General features: G+C 36.5%; 1 protein-coding gene across 1 annotated transcript in view; it reads left to right on the forward strand.

Annotated features, from left to right (window-relative positions):
- Positions 1–2,548: 2,548 nt before the first annotated feature.
- The window catches only part of LRRC28 (leucine rich repeat containing 28), a 46,636-nt gene continuing 36,987 nt past the window's right edge, over positions 2,549–12,197 (forward strand). Inside the window, exons 1-4 of the mRNA XM_010283132.1 lie at positions 2,549–2,716; positions 6,513–6,553; positions 9,251–9,288; positions 10,105–10,242. Of these exons, the coding sequence (XP_010281434.1) occupies positions 2,549–2,716; positions 6,513–6,553; positions 9,251–9,288; positions 10,105–10,242 (385 nt within the window). The remainder of the gene's footprint in view (positions 2,717–6,512; positions 6,554–9,250; positions 9,289–10,104; positions 10,243–12,197) is intronic.

A 12,197-nucleotide genomic window follows, 5' to 3' on the forward strand; every position in this document is an offset into this window, starting at 1 on the left:
GCTGGTTCCTCCGCACCCACCCGTGGCAGACCGGCCTTCCGCAGGACCCAGGGAGCACCGAGCAGGGCGGCTCCGTGCAGCCCCGCTTCACGGCCTCGTTCTCTTGTGCCCTGCGGCTCCTGCAAGTTTTCATCCGCCCGTGTGCGCGCTTTCCCCCCAGGCAGTCCCAACGGGGCCGGAGGCGTGTCTGGGGGTCTCCTTGAGCCTCCCGCTGCCTGCCCTTCGCACGCCGTCGCCTAGCCTCTGCTCCCGCTCGTGTGCTCGATGCAGGCTTGTTTCTGTCTTCTCCGTCCTCTGTGGAACAGCGGTTTTCTCCCCTGAATGACCTGAGTCCTCACAGGGTCATCATCACTGGGTATGTCTGTCCTCATCCTCCCATCTTCCTTTCCTTAAAGACCGTGACTGTGTCTGTTCCTTTTTGTAGTGCTGTGTCTCATCTCTGTGGAAAAAAAGTATTTAGAGAGAAAAAGTTTGGCTGGCGGTGGGAGTAGGAGGGTTTTCCTTTGAAGTAAAAGCCACAATAAAGTAGGTTACGACTGGACTTTGCCTTTGTGGGCTTGTATGTCTGTGTATTCATGTGTACCATGGCTAAATGTAGTCCAGTTGGTATATGGAGTCGCAGCTCTGAAGAAAAGTCTGTGAGTGCAGAACACCAAAAAAGCACCTCTGGGCAAATTGGAAGGATACTGGATGTGGATATGGATTTATTCATGTTTCTTCTGACTTCACAGCTTTTCATTTAAAAAATGTATTTCAGGGGAAGATGTGCTTTCCTTTACTTTCTTATATGGTAGCAGTTAGTGCTCAACTACTCTCAGACTACACACATTAAAAATTCTGATACTTTTCCTTGAAGTATGTTAATGCTGATCACAGATGTGGAGTTTGGAATTGTGGTGGTTTAATTTCCTTTATCTGCTGAACTAGCTTTAGTGTTGCTAGTGCCAAGGGCCAGCAATGTGTGTACCATTTCCTTAAGATAGCTAATTAACGCAAATGTTATAGTGATAGTTACTCTCCTATGAATACTCTTTAACCAAAGTGCAACTGATACTTTCTAATCTTATATAGGATTCTCCAAAGGGTAATAGTTTGCTTACGGAACTGATCTTAGCATGGCTAGAATTGGAGATAACTCCAGAGTATAAAAGGTGTGTGAGATGTTACACCAAACTTGTGATTAGTAGTGCTTATGGGCCTCTAAGAAAATAAATGCTGTAGCCTTCTAGAAGGACATAGGTCACTGGTAAAAGCTGCTTATCTGCAAATCAAGGGAATGACTGCAACTGATAAAGCAGTTTGATTTACATAGATGGTCCAGTTGTCAGTCTTCAGCCAGATGAGTTTTGTTTACAATGGCTAATGTAATCAAATAGGATTCTTTTTCATACCTCAGTACCTTCACTTCCAATAGCTGTTATGATTAGAAACCTCTCCTTCAGTAAAGGAATGGACTAAAGTAGAAAACGTTATTGGTGGAAAGCAGTTATGATTCCTTGCCTTTAGTTAATGGAAATTAATTTATACACATGAATCTGTAGCAAACTGGTAACTTCAGACTAATAAATAGTCTGGATTTATTATGTCCTCCTGACTTCTGAGACGATTGACAAGATGTAGCAGTGCTGCTGTTACCTAAATCCAGACAACATCATAATTTTTATTATATCTGAAAAACAAGCTAAATAAAGTCTGGTTTCAGATACAAGTTAATTTTTAATTTCTCTTCATACTTTTGTTTTCTGGCTTTGAATTTGTCAGTTAAAGCTTGACATTTAGTTCTTCCTGGTTTTATTTTTAGTAAAGAGAGCTGAAAATCTGCTGTCATATCTAGCTCTTTATAAATTTTCTTGATGTTAATTTCAGATTTCTCATGTATTAGTTTATTATTTCAAAACGCCCTAACTGGCTGTCCACCCCCAGTATCTCTCCCAACTGATATATTCTTCTGATGCTTCTATATGGGAAAGCTTAAACTTTCATTGCTTTTTGTTATTCTGGGTTCAGAGCTACATGAAGGCATTTTAGTCATCTGAAGATAAAAAGTCCTCTAATAAATTATGCATTTTTCATATGATCTGTGGATTCTTCTTTTAGGACACTTCACAGAATAGATGTAGGACATCAATAATGGTTAGTAGACAGAGGTTTCGTTGTTGTTCTGTTTTTTTCTTGGGATGGCAACTTTGACAAAATTATCTGAAAGGTCCACAGAAAATGGATAAAAAAAGCATTATGTATACATTAAGATATTGTTATTGCTTGTCCAAAAACATGCTAAAACTTCATCCAGAAAATAGTTAAAGATTTGCTTCTAACATGTTATGGTGTGGATGTTCTGGGTACTTTATGTATTAACTGAAACAAGTGTGTCTAGGTAAATTATCAGATAATATGTAATAACTAACTCTTTCTGCAAAAGAATGCATGACATACACCTTGATAATGTTTGTGGTGGTTTTTTTTTTTCCTCTTTTTGTCTTCTAGAAATGAGTCTGCTTTCAGAACATGCGATGCACTAGATGTGGTGCTTGGACCAGGATTAGTCATGGCATCAGAACTATGTAAAACAATCTCTGAGGCAAAGTTGGAAAGGCACAAGAACTTGTTCTTAAATTACCGAAATCTCCATCACTTTCCTTTGGAGTTACTGAAAGATGAGGGGCTGCAGTACTTGGAGAGACTTTATATGAAAAGAAATTCCCTGACCACATTGGTACGACAACCTCTTTATTGCAATCTTTACTGTCTCTATGTTTAGGGATTCTGAGTTTTTGAACAGAAAAAACAAGACAATTAAAAAAAAAAATCTTACAGCAAATCTGATCCTGAATGATGTAATCCATTGTGAAATAGGAGTATTGGGTTGTATTGTGTTCGAACTTGCATAGGTACTGTAGAGTATAATAAATGAAAGTTGATGACATTTTATGGTTACCCTTCTGAAGCTCTGTGAAGATCTGCTGGGGGCTTTATTGTGAGGTTTGTTGTTTGGGGTTTTTTTAAGCGCTACACATTTTGCTCATGTCAGTGATCGGGCCTTTCTACTATTTTACATTCATTCATTAAGCTAAACAACATTTACCTCGGTGTGTGCCTTATTTTAAAGGCATTGTCAATCCCAGGGCCTAATTCAAAGCTTGCTATTAAGGTGCCAGTGAAAACTTGTGTCTATGGGCTGCTGTTGATAGAACAAACAGTTATTTTCAGGGTCATGGGATTTTGTGTTGTGTTTTTTTTGTTACTTGTTTTGTTGTTTTTCCCTGAACTGAACAAATTCTTACTGTGAATCAGTGTTGTGACCTCAGAATTCAGTGTGGGGTAGTTAAATAACTGTGCGAGTTCAGTACTGTAATGGAGGCCTGGGAAATTGGAAGCGAAACAATACTTAAAATGTAGGTCATACCTAGTCAAAATAACTTGCAAACAGTGTGAAGTAGAGCATTAGGATTCAAAACCATCAGGTTAACTTGCTCATAATATGACTTGGTGGAATCTCATTCAAGCGCATAGCATTATAGCTAGGAACTAGGCAAACAAAATTGGGTCCAATGCACGGAGCATCTGTTCAGCAGAATAGATGTTCAAAGTTGTAGTAGAGCAAAATAGATCAAGTCAGCAACGTGTTACAAAAAAGGCAGATGTCTTTTTGGAACATAAAAGGTTTCACAGTCTCCATTAAAAGCAGACGGGAGTAATTGTTGGATGCTGTTACAGCCTAAGCTGGAGCAAAGATTGAGTTTGGGGTTTCATACTTATGAACAAGCTAGGTAATTGGAAAGAACCTACAAAGCATCAACGAGGGATTTTTAGAGAACATACCCTATGACAGAAGGTTGAGAGATCTAGGTTAGTTCCTCTTGCAAAAAGAGAAGACAGGGAAAAAATAGAAGAGAAGGAATGGAGGAGAGCAGAAGTCAGTATTTATACAAAGCAGTATTTTCATAATGACTTTTTTTTATGTCCAATGCTGGTAGGACAAGTAATACTCTGAATTTCAGTAAAGACGTAGTAAGTTAGTTGCATTATGGGGGGGAGGGGGAAAGGTGTGCATGTGTGGAATCTCATCTGAGAATAGCTGAAAACAAGTAGGTTGTTGAAGGAAGCTGTATTCCTTTCACTGAGACTTTCTGAAAGAGAAAATGTACCAATTTGTTTGAGGGGTGGTCCTGTCTGAGAAGAGTAATTGTAATGTCTCTTTCAGCCTTGTGCTCCTTTGATTCTATGCAAGATAGTAAGCATTAGCACATCAATAAATACTTTAAATTGCATATGGATTATTAGCAATTATCAAAACTAAATCTGCACCATATTTCCTTAAAGTTAGGTGGCACTTTCATCCCACCAGTTCATTGCTTCAGACTTTTGAAAAATGTTGACTAAATCAGCTTTTGTTCTTTGCTCTTCTAAAATGACTCTAGTCCTTGACAGATGGCTCCCATGAAAACATCTGGAACAGTTACATGGATGGAATTTACATATATCTTGCCAATGAATAATTTAATTTTTGTCTTCATTGGCAAGATGGAAATTATGGAGGGCTATGACATAATGAATGGATCAAGAAGCTATGTAGCACACCTGAATCACAGCATTAAGTTTTCCAACTTCTCTTTTAATGTTTGACTGGTAGGATTACTGGAAGGCTAATGTTATCTTCCCATCTATTTAAAAGAAATAGGAGTTTGACTTGATGGCACTGTCAGAAGGATGATCTAGCCATGTCAGAGAACAATTGTTCTTAATTTACTAACTCAAAACACGCAATGCTGTCCTGTTCAGACAGATCAGCAGGTTCACTTTTTGAAAAATGTTCAGTGAGGGTGAGGCAAGCTTCACTAAACTGTTGGCAGAATTGCTGATTTATTGATCATCATTGTTTGTTGTCATGTCACCAGTAGAGACCCGCGTTAGTTTTACCTCTTAATAGATGGATCATGAATATTTTTTTTATCTTAATTTCATTGTAGGATATTATATTGATCAACTTTGACTCAGACCTATTGTTACTGTTGTACTTAAGAAGATAAGCAGAATTTCTATTATAGACTTGCGAAATGGTGAAGTTGTCTCTTTCCTGAGTTTAGCTCTCTTTCTTACAATACGAAGCAGTTAAAGCAAGAATAAGAATATAACTTTCTTGTGTAATGAGCAAGTAGTTTGTGATTCAGGTTAGTATCCTTATTCTAATAAAGGGTTTAGGATGACAGTGACTTTGTTTTTTCACACTCCCTCTTAACTTTTTAAATTAAAGCTTATATTTCTTGATGAACTTAGAGGTCATTTCCAACCTTAATGATTCTATGGTTCAATGTTGCAGCCTTTGCATATTTTCCCAGCTTAAGCTTTTTTCTCTTTGACCAAATAAAATTCTGTGCAGACGAGATGAATGTATTGCAGCAAACTTGCCAGTAGGTGGCAACACCTGATTAGTTATAGGCTGTTTTCTGGGTCTTGATGTCAACTGATTGATTTATTGAACCATCATTTGCTGCTCCATAGTTAAAAACAAACTATTTTTTTGTACTTAGATCTGGGATGTGGCATGTTTGCCACATATGAATATTTTGACGTTACTTTTTCAGGTTAGCATACTTTTTCACAATAAATTTATAAACAAAAAGTTAAGTATTTTAGATAATAATATACCTTAAATTTACCTGACAGTGAAAATTGCTACATTTTTTTCTAAACAGGAAATTAACCACATGATCGAGCTGCTTTTAAAATTTGTTTCTGCATATATGTGTATTGTAAAAACTTTTTTTCAATAAAACTTATCTATGCTTAAAGTAGATTTCTCAAGCAATAAAACTGTCTTAAACTTGAAGAAGTTTGAGTATGGTTACCAACATGACATCTGAAACTTGTGAAGCAGATTTTGTGATACATGTTCATGGTTATAAATGCCATCAAGAAACAGAATTGCAGCTAGGGATCAGTTAGCAGTTAGAAAATGGTATGCATGTTAATATGTAAATATGGAAATCTAGTTTGATGGATTCAGCACTTCTGTCTTGGTGGTAATTGATTAAGCTAAATAAAGTTCATAGGTCATGTCCCAATTTAGCAGCATTACAAAATAAAGTACATTACGGTTAGACATCTTGTACAGTTGTTTTTTGGCTTTAAAGCTGTAAAGGCTACAGCTTCTTTGCAGTCTCTTGGCTTCAACTGACTCAATTATTTTAATATATTTTCAAAAGTAAGGTAATCCATCTTTTCATCCTCAGAAGTCTGACTACCGTTTGGTTGAGGCACATTAATGTCACTTCTAGACTGTAGTTCTGTTGCGGTAGTGAATTGCTCGCTCTTGATATATCCCAGATTGCACTGATGGAGATCGTGCGGGGATGTGGAAATAGGGTATTGTATACAAGCTCTTTGTTGCCATGTTTTCTGTGACTAGCTGCTGACATGTTTTAGTATGGTTATTAAAATGAGTTGGGTACACAATATGTGTGTGTCTGTTTTTTGTTTTGAAACCTAAAAAATCTCTAACTCTTTTTCAGCCAGAAAACCTTGCTCAGAAGCTTCCAAACCTCGTGGAATTGTGAGTTTGTGTAGGAGTTCTAATATATTTTTATTATGCTGATCCACCTTACCTTAATATAATTCTAGAATGTATTGCTTGCATATAACTACCTCTGAAGTGTGAAGGGTTTTCTTGGAAGGCAAGAAAGGGTCATTTTTTGTCAGGGTTGTTTTTCCCCCTTTTTTTAAAGGATGTATATTCAGTCCCATGTTAATATTTTTTTACAATTTCTTGTTTCATTGTATAAGAACTGTTTTACAAATGTCTACACTTTTAAGGGAAAAAATACGTACCCTCTCTAACTCCTGTGTAGACTGTTGTCACCCTGATAAAGCACTGAAACCTCCAAGTGCAATGGTCAGATGGTTGTGATAGCGCCAGAGTAACAAGTTACTGTCTCCAGCCCATCCCTATTTGCTCACTTCCACACAAGCTATCAGCGGTATTACGATCTCAGTCTTGCTGATTGTAGTAATAAGGTTTTTTGGAACCAAGTCACAGATTGTCAAATAGGAGCAGGAACGAGTAAGTAGGGGTAGTAACAATTTAATGATGATTGCTGTAGGCAGAGTATTTTATCCAATCTTGTCCAAAGAATAGATGTTGCAGGAACTGTACTATTTTGGCTTTTTTTTTTTTTTTTAATTTTAAGGTGTAAGCCCCTGAGTCAAAATGTTTTCTTCCCTCCCCTTTTCTTCTTGTAAGGTTGTGATTTTCTTGTATGGTAGGATTGGCAGCAGGGGGGTTAAAAGGGACATCCTTTTTCCCCTTAACTCACTTGGCTCACTTTCAGCTGAGTAAGTGATGGACCATTGATTCTGTTTGTTTAATGGAAAGCTCCAAACAGGAGGAGGTGTATATCTGAGTAGTCTAATGCATTCAGCTGTCTGATCTTGTCATCTTAATCTGGCCCTTGAAACCACACCTTTCTGATACACGCGACCACAGTATAATTGAACTGTTTTGTAGGTCACTGCAGTCTCCGACTTGCTTAAGAGACAGTCTTGTCTCATCATGCCTGAGTCTGGAGAGTATGTTTATACTCTGAAGCAGTAAAATAAATATTTTGGTATTTGATATACATAGTATTTAATGATTTGCCACAGGGCATCAGGAAATCTCCATGTTATCTGATGGTGCCTTTAGGAAAACCTGTATAAATTACAGCCTAAAATAATCTTTTGCAAACACTGAATTATAGGAGTCAAACCTAATTATTTGAGGTTCAGCAAGCTTAGTTGTACCACCATTATCCCATACATTCTGGTGGTCTAGAGAGAACTGCAGTGGGCCTGTGGTTTGTGTAGGTCTAATGGTACAAGTCAATTTTTGATCAGAGGGTAAGAGATGTTTTGTTGACAGAGAAGAGACCACAAAATAAAGATTTCTTTAAAGAATAATTTGTTACAGTAGCTTTAAATTTTGAAAGAGAAACTTAACTGATTTTAATATTCCTGAAAGTTACATCCTTTGCAATTATATATTTTATATTTCATGCATTATATATTTCATTCATTATATATTTTTTTAAAACTTTGCTATTGTCTATGTTTCTTTGTATATTGTGTTACTCATGCTGGGATACTAGGTGTAGATCCTCATAATATACATTCTTTTAGCTTGAGTGGAACGGTTCATAAGTATTTTCAGGAGCTGCAGCTGAAATGGGTAGAAGAATTCTCATTCTGAGTTCCATATATAAGGATTTCTACAAACATATCTGCTATCCTTATGTTTGTTACATTTTTAGTAAAGTTTAAATGTCTGCCATTTTTAAAGAAAAAGAGGAGGCTCAGATGCTCCATGCAGTTGAAATGTTCATATGTGTTTTTCCTATCTCTCTGAAAAGACAGGTTCCGACTTTAGGAAATGCTGTTTGAGTAGAATGGAAAAAAATATGCTGTGCAAATAATATCCATGTGTGCCTAAGGAATTGGACATTAAGTACTCAATATTTATTTACAGTTAGATACCAATATTTTAAAATTTTGTTACTGTTATTTTCTACAAATCCATTTATTCATTTGCAGACATGTTTCACGAAAACGAAAATGTGTAAAATCCTGTTTTTCCTGTTACTTGTAGTACTGGAAGTGCTCCTGCAGAGGGTGCTGAATATTATTAGTGAGAGAGCTGGTCACCCTCAGTAACTACCTAAATGACCATGTGCAAGATTTGGGTTATATTTTGAAAACTGTGCTCTTTTTTGAAAAACCCTCTTGCAGTGAGTAGATCAGGTGCTTGTTTCTTCAGTCATAAAGGTATAAGAGTTTATGTGCAGGGGAAGATGTTCATAATAGTGTAACTTGTCTGGGTTTGGGCTTTTTTCTTTTCTTGCACAGCGTTTAGTGTGGAATAGCCTGGTGATCAAATATGGTTCATTCTGGTTATTCTATCTGCTTTACTCTTTTTCCTTTTTGTTTTCCTCTTACGACTCTCAAAACTAAAGCCCATTATTATTGTAACTGTGTATGTTTTGTTTTAATTGTATGTCATTCTCTTTTGTTTTTATGTTAATCATTTAATAGTCTAAGTGAAACTTAAGTACCTATCCACTGCCAGTTTATACAGTTTCCACAGCTTTTGTGGTCATAGAGAGGAATGGCTTTGAGGGTGCTCTTTCAGTTTGAAATTGGATATTTTGCAAACTGATTATGCAGCAGAAGTCCTTGAGGGTAACAGGTGGTGTCCTCTGCTTTTTTCTCCTCCCCCCAGGTACCTTCATTCAAATAACATAGTTGTTGTACCTGAAGGTAAGTAATCTACCAGCTCACAATTAAGTGACAGGAATCATAAAATATTAATTTTCCTCCTTTGAAGAGGCCTATTTTTCCTTTATTTTCCCATAAAACATTAAAGATTTTCGTACAAAATATACCAGTGTAGCTCTTTGTTGGTAATATCCTTGTTTATGCTATGTTAAATTCTTTTAATGAATCCTCAAATGCACCTAAATGCTGTTTGCTTCAGTTCTAACTGCAGAAAGTGAAAAGGCTAAAAGGCACTCATCTACAGGAACAAAAATCCAGAGTGTCTTTTGCTTTCAGCCAGTTACTACACAGACTACTCTGCTGATTTAGATAGTGAGAGATTTGAAACCTAAAGCGTGAAGAACTTGTACTAGTTTCTTTTCCTTGTTAGAGTTCTGTGCCCAACTTCAGGGAAATGCTTGAAGCGTTTTTTGAATATATAAATTGGATAGACTCAACGTTAGAGTTATGTGCCCAATTTCAGGGAAGTGCTTGAAATGTTTTTTGAATATATAAATTGGATAGACTCAAAGCAAAGGAATGGAAAAAGTGATTTCGGAGCAGAATTGTCTGAGGACAATCTAGAAATGGGAGTATTCTGTAGATCACTTCCCCCCCTTCCTTTTCTCTACAGTAGTACTGTTTCTTAGGTAAATAAGCATTTCCACATGTCATTCAGTTGTGAGACCGGCTTTAATACGTCGAAATCTGCTCAGACATAAGTGTTAGGTACTGTGGCTTTTTATCTTCTTGTAGTCCTATTAAGATTTTAACATTACTGTTGGATCACATTCGTGTTTTAATCTGTTCTCTCATAAGCCATTGGCTCCCTCGTTAAACTGCAGTTTCTGGACCTAAGTGATAATGCCCTCGAAATTGTGTGTCCAGAGATTGGCCGCCTGAGATCTTTACGTCACCTTCGCTTGGCTAACAACCAGTTGAAATATCTACCCGCAGGTAAGTACAAATGCGTGAGGGATTACAGCAAATGACAAATTCCATTTGAACTTAATTTGCATAGTGATCTGCTCTGGGTTTATTTGTATCTTACAGTTGAAGCATGGTGCAACTTGCATTTAAAGACTAGGCAGGGTTTGCCATACTTGAGGTAAAGAAAAGTCCTGAAAAATGCTTCTGAAGTGGGAAAAAATTTATTTAACAGTCTTTGCCATTGTATCAAGAAAACATTGAACGTCTTTGAGAAGACACAAAATGCCAGTGACAACTGTCATTATGATAAAATTATGTTTCTTCCAATGTTCCAGAATATAAAGGATTGCAGTCCTTCCTTTCTTTCTTTCCGCCCAACAGCCTCATTCTTGTATTTTCTAAAAAGACACATGTCTAGTAGGTTTGCCTATGGCAGTTCTACCTCACTATGACAGTAAATAACAAATGTTTGTCTTGCTATATTACAATAAAAAAGCAAAACTTACTTGAAGTAAATGTGACACAAAGAAAAATTTGGCCTTAGGCAGATTTTGAATTTTTTTTTTTTTGCCTTCTAAATACTTCAATAAGCAGACATAACTGACTGTTCTTCTAATCACCCTTATATCTGTCCAGATAAGATGATGGTGATTTTTAGGTTTATTTGTTTTTTAAAAATTTTTTTCTCTGCATATTTGCATTTTCTGATCTGCAGAGATGATAAAAAACTGATCTAACTATCTAAGGGGATTATCTTTTGGCTCTAATTTTAACTATAACTTCTCGATGTGACCTTCATGTGTTTCTAAGTTCACATTGCTTATTCTCAAGAAATATATTGCAATTGCTCCTTGAAGTTTTGGGTACAGAAATCTAGCTGTCCTTTCCTTGTACTTTGCTAGGCATAATAAGCTTAAGAAGAACAAGTCAAAGGATTATGACTAGAAAGAAAAAAAAATTATGTGACTATATAAATGCTCTGAAATGAAATTAGATAAACCTGTTAAACATTATGACCCAAGGCCAATAAAATTTCCATCAATTTTAAGATGTCCTACATTCAAAAGAAAGGAATGACTTGAGTATGCTTTATGTTCCTCAAAGATAATTTACCTTATGGTGCTGTACCATGAAAGAAAGACTTGTTCAAAGAAAGTGACACATTTTCTGCAAAACTTCACACATTAACTTAAAAAGATTCTAAAAAAGACTTTCAAAAGGATAATTTACATTACTGAAGAGTTGATTTCAAGTCTACCACATTTGATTAGGAACTGGTATCAGCTGCATAAGCACGCTGCATTTAATTTCTCCTGAAGTTTACGAAAATTGATACTGAGCATTGTCCCTAAGTGCGTTTAGTTGTGTGCATGAAAATTTTGCATGCTTAGAAATAATACTACTGCTGTCTACTTTTGAATTCGAGAATCCAGTGGTGTCTGGTCTTTCTGGTTTTGCTGGTGGTGTACCATTGGTTCATACACATGCCATTACTGCTATCATTACTAATCCTGTCCAGATGCTGTCACTGTCAGCATGACTGGATGTCATGGAGCTTGTGTGTTATCAGTCCGAGCACGATTTAGTCTTTCAGTTACACTAGAGAGTTAAGCTACTGCATTGAGTGTTTCCTAAACATAATGCTTCCTGAAGAGGGCTTCCAAGTGTATTTTCATAGGGCTTTTTTGTAAAATTGCAAAAATTTCAAAGATGACCTTATAGCAAATCTTTGAGTTTGAAAATAACGTGCATGTTGAACAATTGAAATAATTTTGATGAATTGTTGTATCCTTAATTATATTGGTAGCGTGAATCTTCATACTAGTGTTAAATAGCGTTCTCTCAGGGAAGCTAGCAAAGTTAATAAAATGAACTAGGATGAGATATGACTTCGCTGCAGTACATAATTTTACTGTGTTAACTGCTTTCTTTACATCAGATACTACATTGCAATGCATTGTTAGGGAAAAAGAGCTCTTAAT

Source organism: Phaethon lepturus, unplaced genomic scaffold (assembly GCF_000687285.1).
Source record: "Phaethon lepturus isolate BGI_N335 unplaced genomic scaffold, ASM68728v1 scaffold473, whole genome shotgun sequence".
Lineage (NCBI taxonomy): Eukaryota > Metazoa > Chordata > Aves > Phaethontiformes > Phaethontidae > Phaethon > Phaethon lepturus.